This window comes from Mustela erminea, chromosome 8, assembly GCF_009829155.1.
Source record: "Mustela erminea isolate mMusErm1 chromosome 8, mMusErm1.Pri, whole genome shotgun sequence".
Taxonomy (NCBI): domain Eukaryota; kingdom Metazoa; phylum Chordata; class Mammalia; order Carnivora; family Mustelidae; genus Mustela; species Mustela erminea.
Window position 1 is genome coordinate 62,378,134 of NC_045621.1, and position 16,524 is coordinate 62,394,657.

General features: G+C 35.7%; 1 protein-coding gene and 1 long non-coding RNA gene across 7 annotated transcripts in view; one reads left to right on the top strand and one right to left on the bottom strand.

The window, feature by feature from the left end:
- The window catches only part of LOC116597719, a 130,773-nt gene that overhangs the window by 112,324 nt on the left and 1,925 nt on the right, over positions 1 to 16,524 (top strand). The window contains exon 4 of the long non-coding RNA XR_004288756.1: positions 15,710 to 15,839. This is a non-coding gene — a long non-coding RNA (uncharacterized LOC116597719). The remainder of the gene's footprint in view (positions 1 to 15,709; positions 15,840 to 16,524) is intronic.
- SCN9A (sodium voltage-gated channel alpha subunit 9) overlaps positions 1 to 16,524 on the bottom strand; it is a 167,502-nt gene that overhangs the window by 62,210 nt on the left and 88,768 nt on the right. For 5 of the 6 annotated variants that reach the window (XM_032355819.1, XM_032355820.1, XM_032355822.1 and 2 more), the window contains 6 exons: positions 15,525 to 15,812; positions 13,010 to 13,381; positions 10,081 to 10,210; positions 8,709 to 8,947; positions 5,535 to 5,708; positions 4,345 to 4,701 (listed from right to left, as the gene is read on the bottom strand). In XM_032355819.1, the coding sequence (XP_032211710.1) occupies positions 4,345 to 4,701; positions 5,535 to 5,708; positions 8,709 to 8,947; positions 10,081 to 10,210; positions 13,010 to 13,381; positions 15,525 to 15,812 (1,560 nt within the window). The remainder of the gene's footprint in view (positions 1 to 4,344; positions 4,702 to 5,534; positions 5,709 to 8,708; positions 8,948 to 10,080; positions 10,211 to 13,009; positions 13,382 to 15,524; positions 15,813 to 16,524) is intronic. The other variant, XM_032355821.1, reaches the window with a different exon arrangement.

Consider the following 16,524-nt stretch of genomic DNA (forward strand, 5'->3'; position numbering starts at 1 on the left):
TCCAAACCAGTATTAAAGGTCCCTGCACTTCTTCACACAGAGAGAACATGTGATAGGGTAGAGTAGAGGCCAGACTCCTCTACTGTCTTGTCCATCTGTATCCGGACTCCTGGGAACTCTGGGAAGCAGAGGTCAGCCATACCCAGGAAGGACTTCGCATGAGGATCAAAGAGAATGCTCTCTTCCCATTATCGTTATGTCATTCTTAAGTTCATCTCTGGCCAAATTCCCTTTTACGGGAATAAAAAGTCTACCTAATGTTTACCTGTAATTAATATTTGTCACCTATGAAAAAAAGTAGAACAAGAAAATTGTGAGGAATGTCTGTTGTGCTGAAGTAACCTATGCCAAACTCTGTGCTTGCTTTTCCCAGAAGAGATATGTCAGTTTTTTGCAACAAATGGAACATATAATACTCGCAAAGCTCCTGTAATAAAATATTCTGTCCAAGAACTGTGCCAGCTTGCAATTTAATGAGGCTTTTAAAGCATAGAAAGGGACCTGCCCACTGAACCCAATTCAAATGAGATAATGGCATTATGACTGATTGGCTTCATGCCAATCATTTGGCCCTGGAAGAGATAATAAAAGAGCACAGGACAACAAAAATCCTGTTTGTCTACAAAACCATTTCTGTTTTTCCTCCCTGAGGTAGGGGTCCAGGCGGACTCAACATTGTAAAAACAAAGCAAAACAAACAAAACAAAACAAAAACAAAAACAAAAACCTCACAGAGAGTTGAAAGTATTTAAATTTTATTTAAATTACATGTAAATATTATTTTAGATAGGAAACAAAAAAATACCCTTTCCTTGAAATACCCTTTCATGTAGGTCTCTTCGAGGGCAAAACTATCTACCTCATAAAAATAATCAAAATTAGGCCAAACTGAAGAGAAGGGACTCATGCCTGAATTTGGGTACCACCTAAAACAAACCTGCAGAGATATAAGTAGAAGATCACAGGTTAAAAATGTCTATGTTAATATGTTTAAGAGAAGAGTCTGAGGGGGAGCAGGAAGAAGAAATCACAGAAAACAACTGTGATAAATCCTGAAGGAATTCTGAAAGAGTTTACTTTCATTTTGTCTTTATGGCCAATGAGAAAATATATTTCATTATGAGATACATGTTTATTTGTGTGTATGTTTTAATAGGAATATTGATGAGAAGCCAAAGGCTCATTCTGTAGCTTTAGTCTCCCTAATTAATGCAAGTGTTAATAGCCTTCCTTTTTTTTTCTTTTCGAATTTGTAATTAACTTTATTTTTTCCACATTTATTGAGATATAGTTGTTATATAACATTGTGTAAGGTTAAAATGTACAACATGTTGACTTGACATGTTTATACACTGCAAAATGACTACCACCAGAGTGTTAAGGAACACCTCCATCATGTCAAAGAATTATCATTTTTTTGCAGTGAGAATATTTAAGATCTACTCTCTTAGCAACTTTCAAGTATATAATTCAGTATTATTAACTATAATCACCATGCTGTAAATTAGATCCCTAGAACTTATTTACCTTATGGCTGGAATTTTGAACTTGGACCACCATGTCCTATTTCCCCCACCTCCCAGGCCCTAGTAATCACCATTGTAGTGTCTGTTTCTATGAGTTTGGCTTTAATAGGATTTCACACCTTTCAATAATGTGCTCCTGTCTGTCATATCTTCATTAAGGATAATAACAACAACTTCCATTCCATCAAAAATCATAACAGGACTCTACTATTCTATCAAAACTACTCATATCACAATGAAAATGAAGTCCATTCTATATTACACATCCATTATCAGCTTAAGTATAGAAAGAAATATTAATAAAATGTATATCTGATTCAATATCATTCTGATTAATGTTCTTTCTTATTGTTTTTAACTAATTTTAACTAATTGGTAGTAAAATTAACTAAGGAATAATTGAGAAAAAAAGAGAGATCTGCTTAGCATATAACTCTAATATGCAGAGGACTGTATCAGAAACATAATTTATTGTTTTTCTTTTTATATTCTAATTCTATATCATTGGTAATTCCTGAACCAAGAGTTGGTTATCTATTTTGTGAATTACACTTCTCTTGTCTTTCATTATCACTAGTAAATAATGACTAAATATGATCATGAATAGTTATTACCAGTTCCATATGGATTAAACATTCACTGAGATATCCCATCTATTTTTAACTATAAATTCATATTGCTTTTCAAAGTAAACCATTACTCTCACACCTGTGGTTCATGCTTAAATATTATTTTATATGTTCACTTCAAAATTCTTCTCTGAGTCACTGTTCAGAACTTCTCTCTTTTCTTCCAATGTATCAAGAGCATTTATTTTTCCCTCACTGCTAGCACCTACCACTTCTTTATCTGATAATTTCGTGTCAATAGATTGTAATTACCTTGAAGACAAGGACAAATTCATAGGTATATATTTTTAATCACCCTGCAATACCCAAATATAGTTCCTTTCACAGTGAAAGTAATAAAAATATTGAATGAATAATTCGAGAGTGCCAAGGAATCCCCCTCACCTCATCCATGCCTGAGTGAATACTAAAAATTTAAATCAGTTGTGACTAATGGCTTTCGTATGGTAAGTTTTGACATCTTAAATCTTATAAAGGCTACATTTCAATATTTTTTTGTCAAAATTTTGTAAGAAGTATACAAACAAATCACACTATGGAGCTTATGAATACAAATGTTAAATTCAGAAGAAGAACCAGATGGAGCATATGAATTTTATTTCATGTTGGAAGGGATTTATAAGCCTGTATAAAACTAGTACATTTATTACTACAACTAGAGGATGATTAGTAATTACAGAATTCTAACTCATGGAGTCTATATGTTGTACAGTAATGGTCTAGAACTTGGATTGCATAACTTACTCTGTATATGTCTAGTCATTTAATGGCACAAAACAGTACCATTTCATATGTGATTTGATGAATGTAGGTTTCTGTCCTACATTCTGAATTACTTTTGACATGGGGGCTTCAAGGACAAGAAAAAATTAGCAACTTATTTTCAAGCCAGTGGAAAGTCAAAGTATTAACCATATAGTTGTTACTATACCCTAACTCCTGGAATCCCTAATGAGGAGTCTGATACCAGGTAACAAACTAAACCAAGTCAACATGGTGGCTTTGAAAACTGAAGCAAGTGAGTCATGGAAGAGCGTCGATCCCAATTTTCTCATTTGTAAGCTTGAAAGTTTTTACCAATGGGCAGGTAAAAGAAGAAGAAACAGAGAAGGAGTATAAGCCAAGCAAACACAAATGGAGAAGAAGAAGGTCATTTGTGAACGAAAAGCTTTAGAGCAGTGGTGGGCAAATCTTTTTCGGTAAAGAGTGAGATAAAAAATATTTTGGCCTTTCTGGGACATAGACTCTCTATGCAACTACTCAACTCTGCCATAGCAGAGTAAAACAGACATAGAAAATTATGTAAATGAATTAGCATGTCCTTGTTCTCACAAAATTTTGCTTACAGAGCCTGAAATTTATATTTCATATAATTTCCATGTGTCATGAAATATTATCTTTCCTTTTTTTTTTAACCATTGAAAAACAAAAACAAAAACAAAAACAAAACTAAAAACAAGCCTTCCTAGCTTGCAAGGCCATACAAAAACAGGCAGTATGCTAGATTTGACCCATGCGCCATAGTTTCCTGATCCTCGGTATGGTTGCTAGTTTTATTATATAGGACTATAGTGCAATGGGACCATCCTTTCAGTTGCTTTGTTCCATTATAATTTCATTTTTGTTATTAATTTAATCATATTCTATTTACTAGTATAACTTGATATTCGAATGGACTTTTAAGAGACAGGAAAACCACAGATTTAATTCATATAACATCGTTATCAAAATGAGAGAATGAAGTAGAAAACTTTCCAATAAAATTAATATTGTGAAGGAGCACCTGAGTGGTTCCATTAGTTGTCTGACTCTTGGTTTTGGTTCAGGTCATGGTCTCATAGGTTGTGAGATGGAGCCCTGCATCAGACTCTATGCTCAGCAGAGTCTGCTTGAAGATTCTCTCCCTCTGCCCTTCCCTCTACACATGCACACTCCCTCTCTCAAATAAATAAATCTTTGAAAAAAAATAATAAAATAGGTAAAATAATATAATCATTGTGAAAAATATAAATAAAGCTTATCTGTCAGGGAAATTGAAATAATACTTTCCCATATTAAAATGACCAATATTCTATTACAATTAATAGTTTTATGTGTAATTAACCCTAAAATTATAAAATAACTGGTCTTATCATCATTTAACAACTGTCTCTGCGGAATTTTATACGTGTGAACCTCTGATTACGTACCACTAGGTTTCCAATGACCATGACCATCATGTACACAATAAGGCACATGGCTTGACCAGCGACCTCCATACAGTCCCACATGGTTTCTATCCACTCTCCACACAGCACACGGAACACAATCAGGAAGGAGTGGAAGAAGTCATTCATGTGCCAGCGTGGGAGTGTACAGTCTTCGTTGATCTTGCAGACACATTCTTTGTAGTTCTTACCAAACAGCTGCATGCCAACCACGGCAAAAATGAAGACAATGATGGCCAACACCAAGGTGAGGTTACCCAGAGCCCCCACTGAGTTGCCGATGATCTTTATCAGCATATTCAGTGTTGGCCAAGACTTTGCCAGTTTGAAAACTCGAAGCTGAAAGGAAACACAAAGGTTAATGTTAATTATTATGAAAAATGTTCAATATTTCTAATGTTGAGTTTTGTTCCAAATTTTAAATTCTAAATTATCATTATTACCTAGCTAAAATTGATCATTTCTACTTTTTCCCTGTCAGCTATTTTCAATATTCCTCTTATTTTGTTGTACTTGCCACAATATAGTTACCACACATATTTTTGAAGGAAGTTCAGGATTACTGTAATGGTTTATGGTTTCAAACATTATTTGCTTAGAATTGATAATTTATCCTACTTTCTGGTACTTTAAATTTTTTAAACTTAGTTTTATCTACTTTTTCATGCTGACATAGGCTAGAGCCCAATATGTTAAAGAAAGATGCTCTAAGTCTTTACATTTTTATATTTTTTACAGCAGACAACCACCATTTTGGGGACAATAATTTGATCTTTAGTTATCAAACCTACCAAGTAATGAACATATTATAGGAATTAAAATTCTGTAAACTATAAGCTTCTTATTGTGAAATAAATTATGGCCGACTGACAAAGAAATATTTTCTTTTATCCACTTAAATCATACTAGTATATACAACTGAATATGTCTTTGAGACCCTAAAATTAACTCAATTATGACTGACCATTTCTTCAAGATGTTAAGATAAAAAAAGTCATGAGATTTTTGAACTCTTTAAGAACTTTTGTCGTGGAATGAAATTAACCATACTAGATACTAACCCTTAATCTTGTCTTTTGACTTGAACCTCCAAAAGACTTAAATAGTAACGCAAAGCCTTAGAACCACCCCTTTATATATGGAACATAGTGGTAAGGTTGGTCTATATTTACCAGTCTGAATGATCGCAGAACTGACAGTCCTTCCACATCTGCTAGGAAAAGCTCCACTAAACTTAATGTCACAATAAGGCTGTCAAAAATGTTCCATCCTATTTGGAAATACTCATATGGATCCATGGCAATTAATTTTAAAACCATTTCAGCTGCAAAGATCCCAGTGAAGACCTAAAGGAGAAATATAATGTTTTTTTCCTGGTGTTACTAGACGTATAGAATCAAAATAGTGATGATTATGACTATTTGTTTAGCATCACTGTACTTCAGGCAATGCACCCAGATCCTCTGTGGGTAGCTGAATTTGTTAAGTGTACAACTCTTGGTTTTGGCTTAGGTGGTCATCTCATGGTTGTGAGATCAAGCTTCAAGTCCAGATCTGTGCTCAGTGTGGAGTCTGCTTGAGATTCTCCTTCTCCTTTGCCCCTCTCACTCATGTTCTCTCTCTCTCTCTCAAATAAATCTTTACGAAACAATGTCACATAAATAGAACCATGACAATTAACAGTCAATTTTTGCAAAAAAAAAAAAAAATGTGGGTCAATAAGTTATTCTGGAAGAAAATGAAAAGGAAATATAGATTGATACTGAAATTTTGAGCCAATCTTTTTTCTGGTCTGACTACTCCTAGGGTAACAGAGAATATGTTGACTCACTCTTTAAAGATTCATCAGTAGAAGAGGAGAAAGTATTTAATTGACACGGTGGGAGCTAAAGCAAGACTTCCAAAGCTTTGACACTAAAAGTGCATCACAAAACATCATTAATTCATGACATTGTTATTAAAGGACTGACTTAAAAAGACAACAGTGAAGGACTTGTTTATGAATCATTCAGGTTTGATTTGTCTCAGAGAAGCTGACCAAAGAAGGCTCAAAGGGAAATGGTGAAGTCTGTAATTGCTGAGTCAATTTAAAAATAATGCAGCATCAAGCAGGGAGTACCCACACTTTAGGTTCTGGCAAGAGATAAGAAACATGATAAATTCTTTTGAGCTTCACAGTGATGCAGTCAGCTCAGCAAGAAGGTACTGATATTCATGATCTGTTCTTCCACCGACAATTAGAAACTAGATAGTCCTGTCTTTTTTATTTTTAATTTTAATTTTTTTAGTAGCATTATAGTATAATATTGCTTTCCATGTCAGTTACATACAACACCAGTACTCATCACAACAAGTGCCTCTTTAATCCCCATCCCCCTTCTAGTCCTGTCTTTTTCCAAAGAGAAACAGAAGGGAAGAAGAACGCTACCTCAGAGAGCTCGTGCAGTACATACATCTTAACTGAAAACATGTGGGAAATAAGACTGACTCAGAAACAAACTCTTTGACTTCGAAGATCAATTGTTTTGGGTTCGAGGCAAAACTAAAATTATCTTATATAGACATTCACAAAGATATCCAGAGTTATTCACAATTTATGAAGGGTCAGAAACTAGGACCCTTTGGCCATGAAATTGAACTTCAGCCTGCTTCACACAGATTCTCAGAAACTAACACTTGCCATTTGCCCTAAGGCATTAATTAGGCCAAAATGTGACCAGCACTGCACATTTAAGAGATCACTCTGGCACCATTTCCCTTATAGGATCCTCTGTCATCTTGCAACCTATAGATCCCTTCCTGAGTGTCCTTGTGTCTTCTGTGTCCATTCCTCCTGTTTTGGTATCTTGGTGTCCTTATTCTTAAAGGTTTTTTTTGTTTGTTTTGTTTTAATTTATTTGACAGATTGAGAGAGAGCACAGGTAGGCATAGTGGCAAGCATAGGGAGAGGAAGTAGCAGGGTCTCCACTGAGCAGGGAGCCTGATGTGGGGCTTGATCCCAGGACCCTGGGATCATGACCTGAGCTGAAGGCAGATGCTTAACCGACTGAGCCACCCAGGCACCCCTTGGTATCCTTATTCTTAAGGATTCTTTCCGCATCTTCTTCAATTTCTTTCTTGAGTGTTCTATAGTTCCTCAAGTACAGATCCTTTACTTCTTTGTTTAGGCTTATTCCCAGGTATCTTACACTTCTTGGTGCTATAGTAAATGGAATTGATTCTCTGATTGTCCTTTCTGTATATAAGAAAACAACTGATTTCTATATATTGATTTTGTATCCTGCCACATTACTGAATTGCTGTATGAGTTCTAGTAGTTTGGGGGTGGAGTCTTTTGGGTTTTCCATATAAAGTATCACATCATCTGCGAAGAGTGAGTGTTTGACTACTTCTTTGCCAATTTGAATACATTTTATTTCTCTTTTTTGTCTGATTGCTGTTGCTAGGACTTCTAATAACATGTTGAACAAGAGTGGTGAGAGTGGGCATCCTTGTCATGTTCCTGATCTCAAAGGGAAGGATGTGAGCTTTTTCCCATTGAGGATGATATTCACTGTGGGGTTTTCATAGATAGATTTTATGAAGCTGAGGAATGTTCCCTATATCCCTATACTTTGAAGCGTTTCTGCTAAATGATTTAGAGCATGATGATGATAATAATAACAGTAACAATAAGTTTATTAATGACTTATGACATGCCAGACTAATGAGTAGAAAATATTTAATCCTCTCAACAATATGATAAATGAATTGTTAATTTATATTACAAATAATGCATTATTTTTCTTATATCACAAACGAGGTATTATGATTGTTTTATACATGAGAAAATTAAAGATTATTGAGATTAACACATTTGCCAAAGGTCATATAACCGATAAGAGGCAGAATCAGAATTCAAATCCAGGACTTCGGGACTCTAAAGGCCCAGACACTTCATTTGTATGTAAAACAAACCATCCATAATTTTTCTGAAAATATGTGGAGAATGTACTCATAAGGCAGCGGCCATGTAATTATAAAATGGGTAAGAAAGTATCAAATTTGCAAAATGTTGCTTCAAAGAGACAAGCCAGCTGAAAACAAAACAAAACAAAACAACACACTACCAACTCCCAAGATGGTGGCCCTGTTGGAAATAGTATTGTTATAGACCTCTATACTTCTGCAAAGTTATTTTAAAATAGCATCACTAGAAACTTGACTCTGTACAATGATTCATATTGTGAATTCTGGATATGGATAATTATATAGCTACATATCCATCTGACTGAAAAAAAAGAACTGACAATCATGACAACCAAAGAGAAGAACTATGGGTACATAACATGCACTGAGAAACTCACCAAATTTCCCACAGCGAGTACATTTTTGAATTCTTCAGTCATTGGGTGATGTTCCATAGCCATAAACATTGTGTTTAAAACTATGCAAATGGTAATAGCAAGATCTACAAAAGGATCCATTACAATAAAATAGACAAGCTTTTTGAATTTTATCCAATATGGAGAACAATTCCAGATCAAGAATGTGTGTGCAAATCTGTACCACCAGGGCGGACATTTTTGTCTGGACTCTTCAAGTTCTAGGGGAAAAAAACAACAAAGAACATGAAGCCAATCACTTATTTATTTTATTCCTAATTACGTACGGTACAAATCAGCAGTATACATGAACACTGAAACAAGTTTTCTGTTTAGATTTTGCAAATTTGACAGTACTTCTTCTACATAAGCATGGCATATTACATAAAAATCTTATATCACAATGTTCATTTACTAGAGCAAGCACAAGTTAGGGGGAAGGCAGTGAAATTAATGACTCAAAGCAGATATGGGCAACTCCCAGAGAAACATTCACTTAGCATGTGATGGGAAACAGGAGAACCTATGTTTTTCTTCATGGAGAAAAATATATTTTCCACCAATATATATCCTTTCACAGTGAAAGCAATCTCAGAACCAAGAGACTAGAAATAGTTTATGGACTGACTCATTCAATAGATATGTCATATCATGAGCCCTTTTATCTCTCACTATTAAGTTTAGGAGGTGGGTGGAAGCTTTGTCTGAGGCCATCATGGTATATGTGGGTATGAGCTGGCTACCAATGGATAAGATGGGACCTGGAGCATATTGTAGGGGAGAGTGGGACCCAATACATTTTAAGAGTTGCCACCCTTAACTCTCTTCTCAACATGTCTCAGGGTCTAACCACTATTATTCCCATTATGTTCTCTAAATTGCTTTCTCTAGCACTTTTTCATCATATTCTGAACAGATGTTGCATCACATATTACCATTTTATAATTTTACTTAACGTGCTCAGGGGAAGCAATTTATAGACATCTGGAAGTATGTATTATTTTTTGCATATTAGAGAGAGATAAATTCAGAGAGACTATTTTAAGTTTCTAAGACTATATAGTGAGAACCACCCAGCCTCGGGTTAACCTTGATTTCATTAATTACCATTAAGCTATTTATCTTTGAAAGGTCCTATCACCTAATGGTCTCTAATCATAAAACACTTTATGAATTTTTTTGAGCACATAAAGGCCATTCCATTAGTATCCATTGGTAATCTTTACTATGGTTTATAACCAATTTTTATTCTTTGAATTCTTCCTAAGAACTTCATATAACTATTTAAGGCTGACCAGGATTTATCTAAATTCTGTTTAAAAATCTGTACAGGTAAGAGGGTATTATTACATACCTTCTACAGTGTTTGTTAATATGCTTACTCTACTCATTGCTCTTTGTCTCAGATTGGGATCATTCAACATATCTTCAGAAAGAATATAAGAGCTGGAACGTCTTTTCTTGTGTATTTGATTGGTTGTACCCTGAAAGAAAAAAGATGATGAATTAAAGTTTTAAGAATAGAACTCCAATAAATTATAAGCATAGAATAAAATCTTGCTTAGGTAGCTGTGGTGATTAAATTAAGGTAGAGACTAGGTTGCTGGGTTGGAATCACAGCTCTACTACTTACTGAGCATGTTATCATTGGAGAGTTATTTAACTCCTGTCTCAGTTCCATCACTGGTAAAATGGGGATAATCATACTACTTGTCTCATATTCTTGCTTTGAGGATTAAAAGAATTAATGCTTAGGAAAATAAAAAATAAAACAGGTCGCTTTTATTGTTACAATCACTTTCATCATCTCTCTTTCCGGGTCTTGAGTTTATTTAGATCGTTTTACCATGTCAGAATCTTACATGAAAACAGCTAAACTTGTGTTGCAGTGATGTGTGTTCAAGGGGCAGAATCTCGGTATTCTCTGATAAATTTCTGTAATTATTCTTCTTTGAGGTAACAGCATTAATGGCGGCGACGCTAAGGGTTGCCTCATGAATTGCTCTGAGTGTATGATGATAAACGACTCCATTTGAAAAGGACAATGGAGACTGATGGGAACTGTAGAAAAATGGAGAATGTAAGCTCCACCTAAAAGAGGTGACCACTATTCCGCTCGAAAGGATTGTTGGCATGCAGGACTATGAGCTCAGTCTTACCATGTACACTCATTTTTATGTGAAAATGTCTTGTTTTTAAATCTTGGCAACTATTTCAAAGTTAAAACACTACACTGGTTCAGTGTAGGCCAATAATACACATACACAGACACCACTCACACACATATACACACAAACAAGTATACAACTCTGTATGTATCACATACATGTCTGCTTAGGTGTGGTCTGTGTGCTCTGTGTATATTTATAACCATACACACACACCACCCTACAACCATATAAATATAGTTCTATAGTTTTAAAGTTGTATAGTTGTTTAGATACAGTTATATATGTGTGTATATCAAAACATAGACACACAGGCATATATTTATAAATATATATATAAATATACAAATATAATATAAATATATATTTTATATAATAAATATATAATATATATATTTATATTTATATTATAAATATTTATAATATAAATTTATATTTATATTATATTTATATATTTATATTTATATATATATTTATAAATATATGCCCGTGTGTCTATCTGTATGTATATACGCACAGACATACATGCACACCTATCCGTAGGTGGCTATTAGATCCAATCTCTAATTTACTGACTTTCCAGAAAAGGCAATTTTTCTCCAAGTCAAACAGGAATAACAAATTCTTTTTCATGTTCACATGTGTTAGTTGTCAAGGTCATATTATTTGTCATGCAGTTTTTTCATCTAAACTGTACATTTTGCCACACTATTATGTTCATTGCATTTCTGTTGAATCCTAGAGTATCTACTAACTCCTTTAGTTTTATAGTCTGTTTCAGGATTTATGGTAATACTGATTTTTCCCATGGTAAAAGTAAAGTCTTAAAAATATTTTATAAAAAGATATGAAATAATACCCAAATTTGATATAAATTATGTATTTCATAGGTAATATATCATTGAAGAGAAAAACACAGCAAAGATCTGATTCTGTAGAAATTTAACATGCTCACTTGATAACGAAAAATATTTTGGCAGAAAGGTCCAAGCTGTATCATGCAAGCACAGAGGTCACATGTTACCTAAAAGCACATGCATTCATTCTAAGTGAAATGTTTGTGGCCATGACTTTGATGGAACTTTATTCTCACTAAAAATACCATATTGTCTGAAAATATGAATGTATGAATAAGTAGCGTGAGTTCAAAGGTTGTTAGGTTAGTCAAAACCTCTGCTGATGTTTAGTCATGCAATATAACACAGTGAGTGATCTAAAGAGATAACCTGGAACTCTAGAAACCGGAAAGAGTTCTTTCAAGTCTAATCGGACTTTTTTTCCTAACCACTCAATTACTCCTAAACTCTTGAAATTGTTGCTTTGGACCAGTTGTTTTGTTTTAGCTATTATGTGTATATGTTTGTATTAATGTATGTAGTTTGGATATTATATTCTTATTTATAGACTTCAGACAAAAGAGGGGTTTTTTTTAAATGAAAACAATAATTTTCATTTATGTGTGGGGGAAAAAGCATAACTATTTTAAATTATTTCCAGGTTAAGAAGACTACCACACACTAGAGAAAGAGCAAAAGTGTGGTGGGTTAAGAGCACAAGCTGTTCTAGTTCTTCTGGCCTTGGTTTCCCCTTTGTAAAACAAGGATGATAATATATCACCTTGTAGGGCCACTGTAAATACTATATACAGGCTTGCTGTTATTATTACTATTTTTAAAACCCAATATTCCTTGCACAAGGAATAAACAGTATCTCGAAAAAGATAGCAGGAGGTGGCAATTAATCCAAAGTTCCTTACAGGAAGGGGACCTATTATCAACTAATGAGATCAGTATTAACCATGCATTTCCTGTGCTGATATATATGTATATATCTTTTATACATCGCTTTCTAAAGGGATGGCTTATAATAGTCAAATAGAATTTCAACAGATAAATTCCATTTTGTTCAAAAATGGAGTGTTAAATATCTTCGCATTAGACGTCTACAGCATATGGGATGAGGATTACATGAATGAGTTACAAAGGTGGATTTCTACAGTAGAAGTATTGCAAAATGCAGAGCCATTCACAGGACCAGAGAAGGCCCTTCTAGCAGAGACTGACTGATGCAAGAATAAGGGCCGAGCCATGCCTGAGCTATTTAAAACGTCCTTACGCTGTCATCAGAAGTTGCCTTATCTATTATCACCTCTGGCAGAAGCTGTCCATTGGGGAGCATGAGGGCTGAGGGTCCATCCACCAGGGAGACCACACCGTTGCAGTCCACGGCACTGTGCATCTTCCCCTTCACTGGTGGCACTGGGGGGGACCTACTGGCTTGGCTGATGTTGCTGCCGCGCCGCTCCCGAGCTCTGTGGGGCACAAACAGCGAGCCCCGCCTGCTCTCGCTGTCTCCGAAAATGCTATGCTCATCATCGGCAAATTCAGTCTCAGATCCCATATCTTTCCCTCGACCTTTGAAACTGAAAAGGCTTGCTCGGCTGCTGCGTCTTCCAGAAAACAAGGAGCCTCGAATGCTGAGCGGCGACTGCAGAAAAGAGAAAAGGTGATGTTTATGTGCTGAATGTCCTAAGAAGAGCTGCCGTCGACACCACTGGGCTCAGTCCTGTACGGGGTTTAAAAGGAACATATTTAAAAATGAAAGAATTCGCCAGCAAGACAATTTTTTCCAAATCAGGGATGAAAAGATGGGGTAAATCCATCCTTTCAGGATCAGGTAAATTATTTATTGCCACACAGGTGACTCCTACCCTGGTCTACAGTGACCTCTCCATTGTTTCTATCCCATTGAACTTGCTACGAAGAACATATTACTTATAAAAAGCATTTGGCATTTTTTAAAGATTTTTTTCATTTATTTGAGAGAACGAGTGAGAGAGAGAGACAGAGAGAGCACAAAAGGGAAGAGGGTCAGAGGAAGAAGCAGACTCCCCGCTGAGCAGGGAGCCCGAAGTGAGACTCGTTCGCAGCACCCTGAGATCATGACCTGAGCTGAAGGCAGACGCCCAACTGACTGAGCCACCCAGGCGCCCCAGCATTTGGTATTAATACCTGTTGTTTAGCTTTTCACATGTCAGTCCCTAAGTTCTGTAAGTAATTGAAACTCTCTCGAAGCCAAAGATCACGCTGTACGCTTCCTGGCCTTCCACTGCTTGCATCTCCACTGTACATACTGGAAACTCAGTCAAGGTATGTTGAGAAAGACTGTTTAGTGTCAGTGAGTTTACAAAGTCATAAAACCCTAGAACTTGAGGGAGAGAGTACCTGACACCAAAGAGGGAGAAAGTTGTATCTGTTTGACTCATGGCCAGGATAAACTGTGTCCATAAACCAAACTGGATCTCTGGAAGTGCCTAATTCAATACACATTAGTGCTTACACAACAAAGTGGCAGGCACTCTGAAAAACAGAAAGTGAGTATAACAAAGTCTCTGCCTTAAAGCTGGCCTGGTTTGCTCTTGTCCTATTTCCTTTTATTGATATCGCATGTATTCAAGTTCAGCCTCCCCAGCTAAATTATGAAATCTTTGAAGGCAGGGACTTTATCTTTTAGTGTCTAGCTGGCAGCGTCTTACACACTTAAGTAGTAGAAATTTTAAATGTAGACATCAATGAGGATAGTAATTCTGAGTGGGGCACCAAAGAGCAGACTAGAGAAGTGGAGAGGGCAGAGGCAAATGTGTGGGATGAGTGGCATCTGAGCTAATGAATGAAGAATGGATGCTACTACAGCAGGAGGAAAACAAAGAAGAAAATCAGCCCACTTAGCGAACACCCCATGTGCTAAGCAATAAAGGTACAGGGCATGTAGGTAAGAGTGAACGATCATGGTGGACTGAGGGTACGTGAATGTAGAGAAAGGGGGGAGATAATGTGGAAGCCAGTCCACAACATGGAGAAGATGTGGATCTTGTTCTGTAGAGAGTGGTTATTCAACACAGTTGGGTTTGGGGGGTTTTGTCTTGCTTTTTAAAGTTGAGTCAAGGAACAGCTTTGTTTTAGAAAAATGATCTGGGAAGGTTGTGTGATAGAACACTAGGAAATGTTTAGGAGAATAAAAGAAGCAATTGTTCTTCTTGGAGGTTCGTAGGCAGGGAAGCCTGAGATATGGAGGTCTCCATGGAAAGAGAGGAACAAAGGGAAGAGAAGTTTTACATAAGTAGAAATAAAGACTGTGTGACTAGATGTTAGTAGCCGAAGTAGTTGGGGGGTGGAAGCCATCAAGGTGTCTTCAAACTTTTCCAGTGTGGGTGACTTCACCACTATAAGTAGTGGTGGTGAAGAGAAGTAGAGAAACTAATCTAAGATTAGTTCTTAACCAATGAGGTATTGTGAAATACAGACTAGATAAAAATGTAAAATATATAGTATAAATAATTTTTTCATTTCCACAACAGTTCTCCTGAATACTGTTTCAAAAATTTGTTTATCAGAGAAGATCATATGACAATGCTGAAACTATAAGGTCCTTCAAAAATGGTCAGAATTCAATGGAAGACTCTGGACATCTACATTCTTTCCATAAATATCCAATGGTCAATACGTTTTTACCTAAAAACATACCGATGCAATCATTCACTCTCCTTTCCCGAGATCCTGTACTTCAAAATAAAACATTTTGCTCTGTAATCCTACCCCTGGCGAGATGCATTTGATAGGTGCAAGTGTACCTGATTAGGGGTGGTCAGTCTCTTTTCATGTGCTCGTCTATGACCTTCAACACCAAGGTGGAAACTTTGTCTCCTGATACTCTCCTCTGATTCCGATTTGGACAACTTCTCATTATCTCCCTTTTCTTCCCCACTGGAAAGCTTCTTTTGATTCCTTTTCTTTCTTCTGTTTCTTCTTTCTTTAGCACTTTTAGAGCTCAGTTTGGATGTTTCCGAGGAACTCTCAGAGAAGCCCATCATTCTGCTTCTCCCAATGCTTGTGTACTCAGCTGCTGCAATTGCAATTGCCTGTTGGACCAAGAGGCCACACGTACAGTAAGTCATTTCCAAAGTCTACGGAATGATGTGGCATCTCTCTGCCATGAATGTTATCACACTATGCATATAATCATGTTCCTTGTATAGGAAGTGATGCCATTTTCTTAGCACTATGACCAGATCTCTTACCGAGCATCTACTTATTGCTTCTCTTGCATAGCAATAAAGTCCCATCTTCCTTTGGGATGAAGCTACTACACACTATTGCTATATTTATAGTAAAACAATTTAAAGTAGTATATATGCCCTAAAACAAATAATGTATACATTATATGTTAATAAAAAAATTTAAAAAATAAGATAGCATATTATATATGAAGGTTTTACTAGGTAATTTTGGAACATAAAATTCACATAAGCCATACAATAAGAAAATGTGTACATCTTGTTCGGGTAGTTAACTCAGTATTATCAATAGAGTCAGGCACTCAGTTTAATAAAGATTGAATTGTTTGAAAATGAAAATGAATGATTACAGAATTCAAGTCAAGAAAATGAGAGACTTCTAAGGGTTTCCTAGAAAATTCCTGGGAATATCTAGTGTTAACACTTTATTAAAAAGATTAAGTTTTTATTATTAAAACATCCTTGTAAAAATTTGGATAATAAGGATATTGTGAATAAAAAATAAAATTCACTCATAGCCTTGCATCCTGGAAATGGTGTTAATATTTCTTCTAAC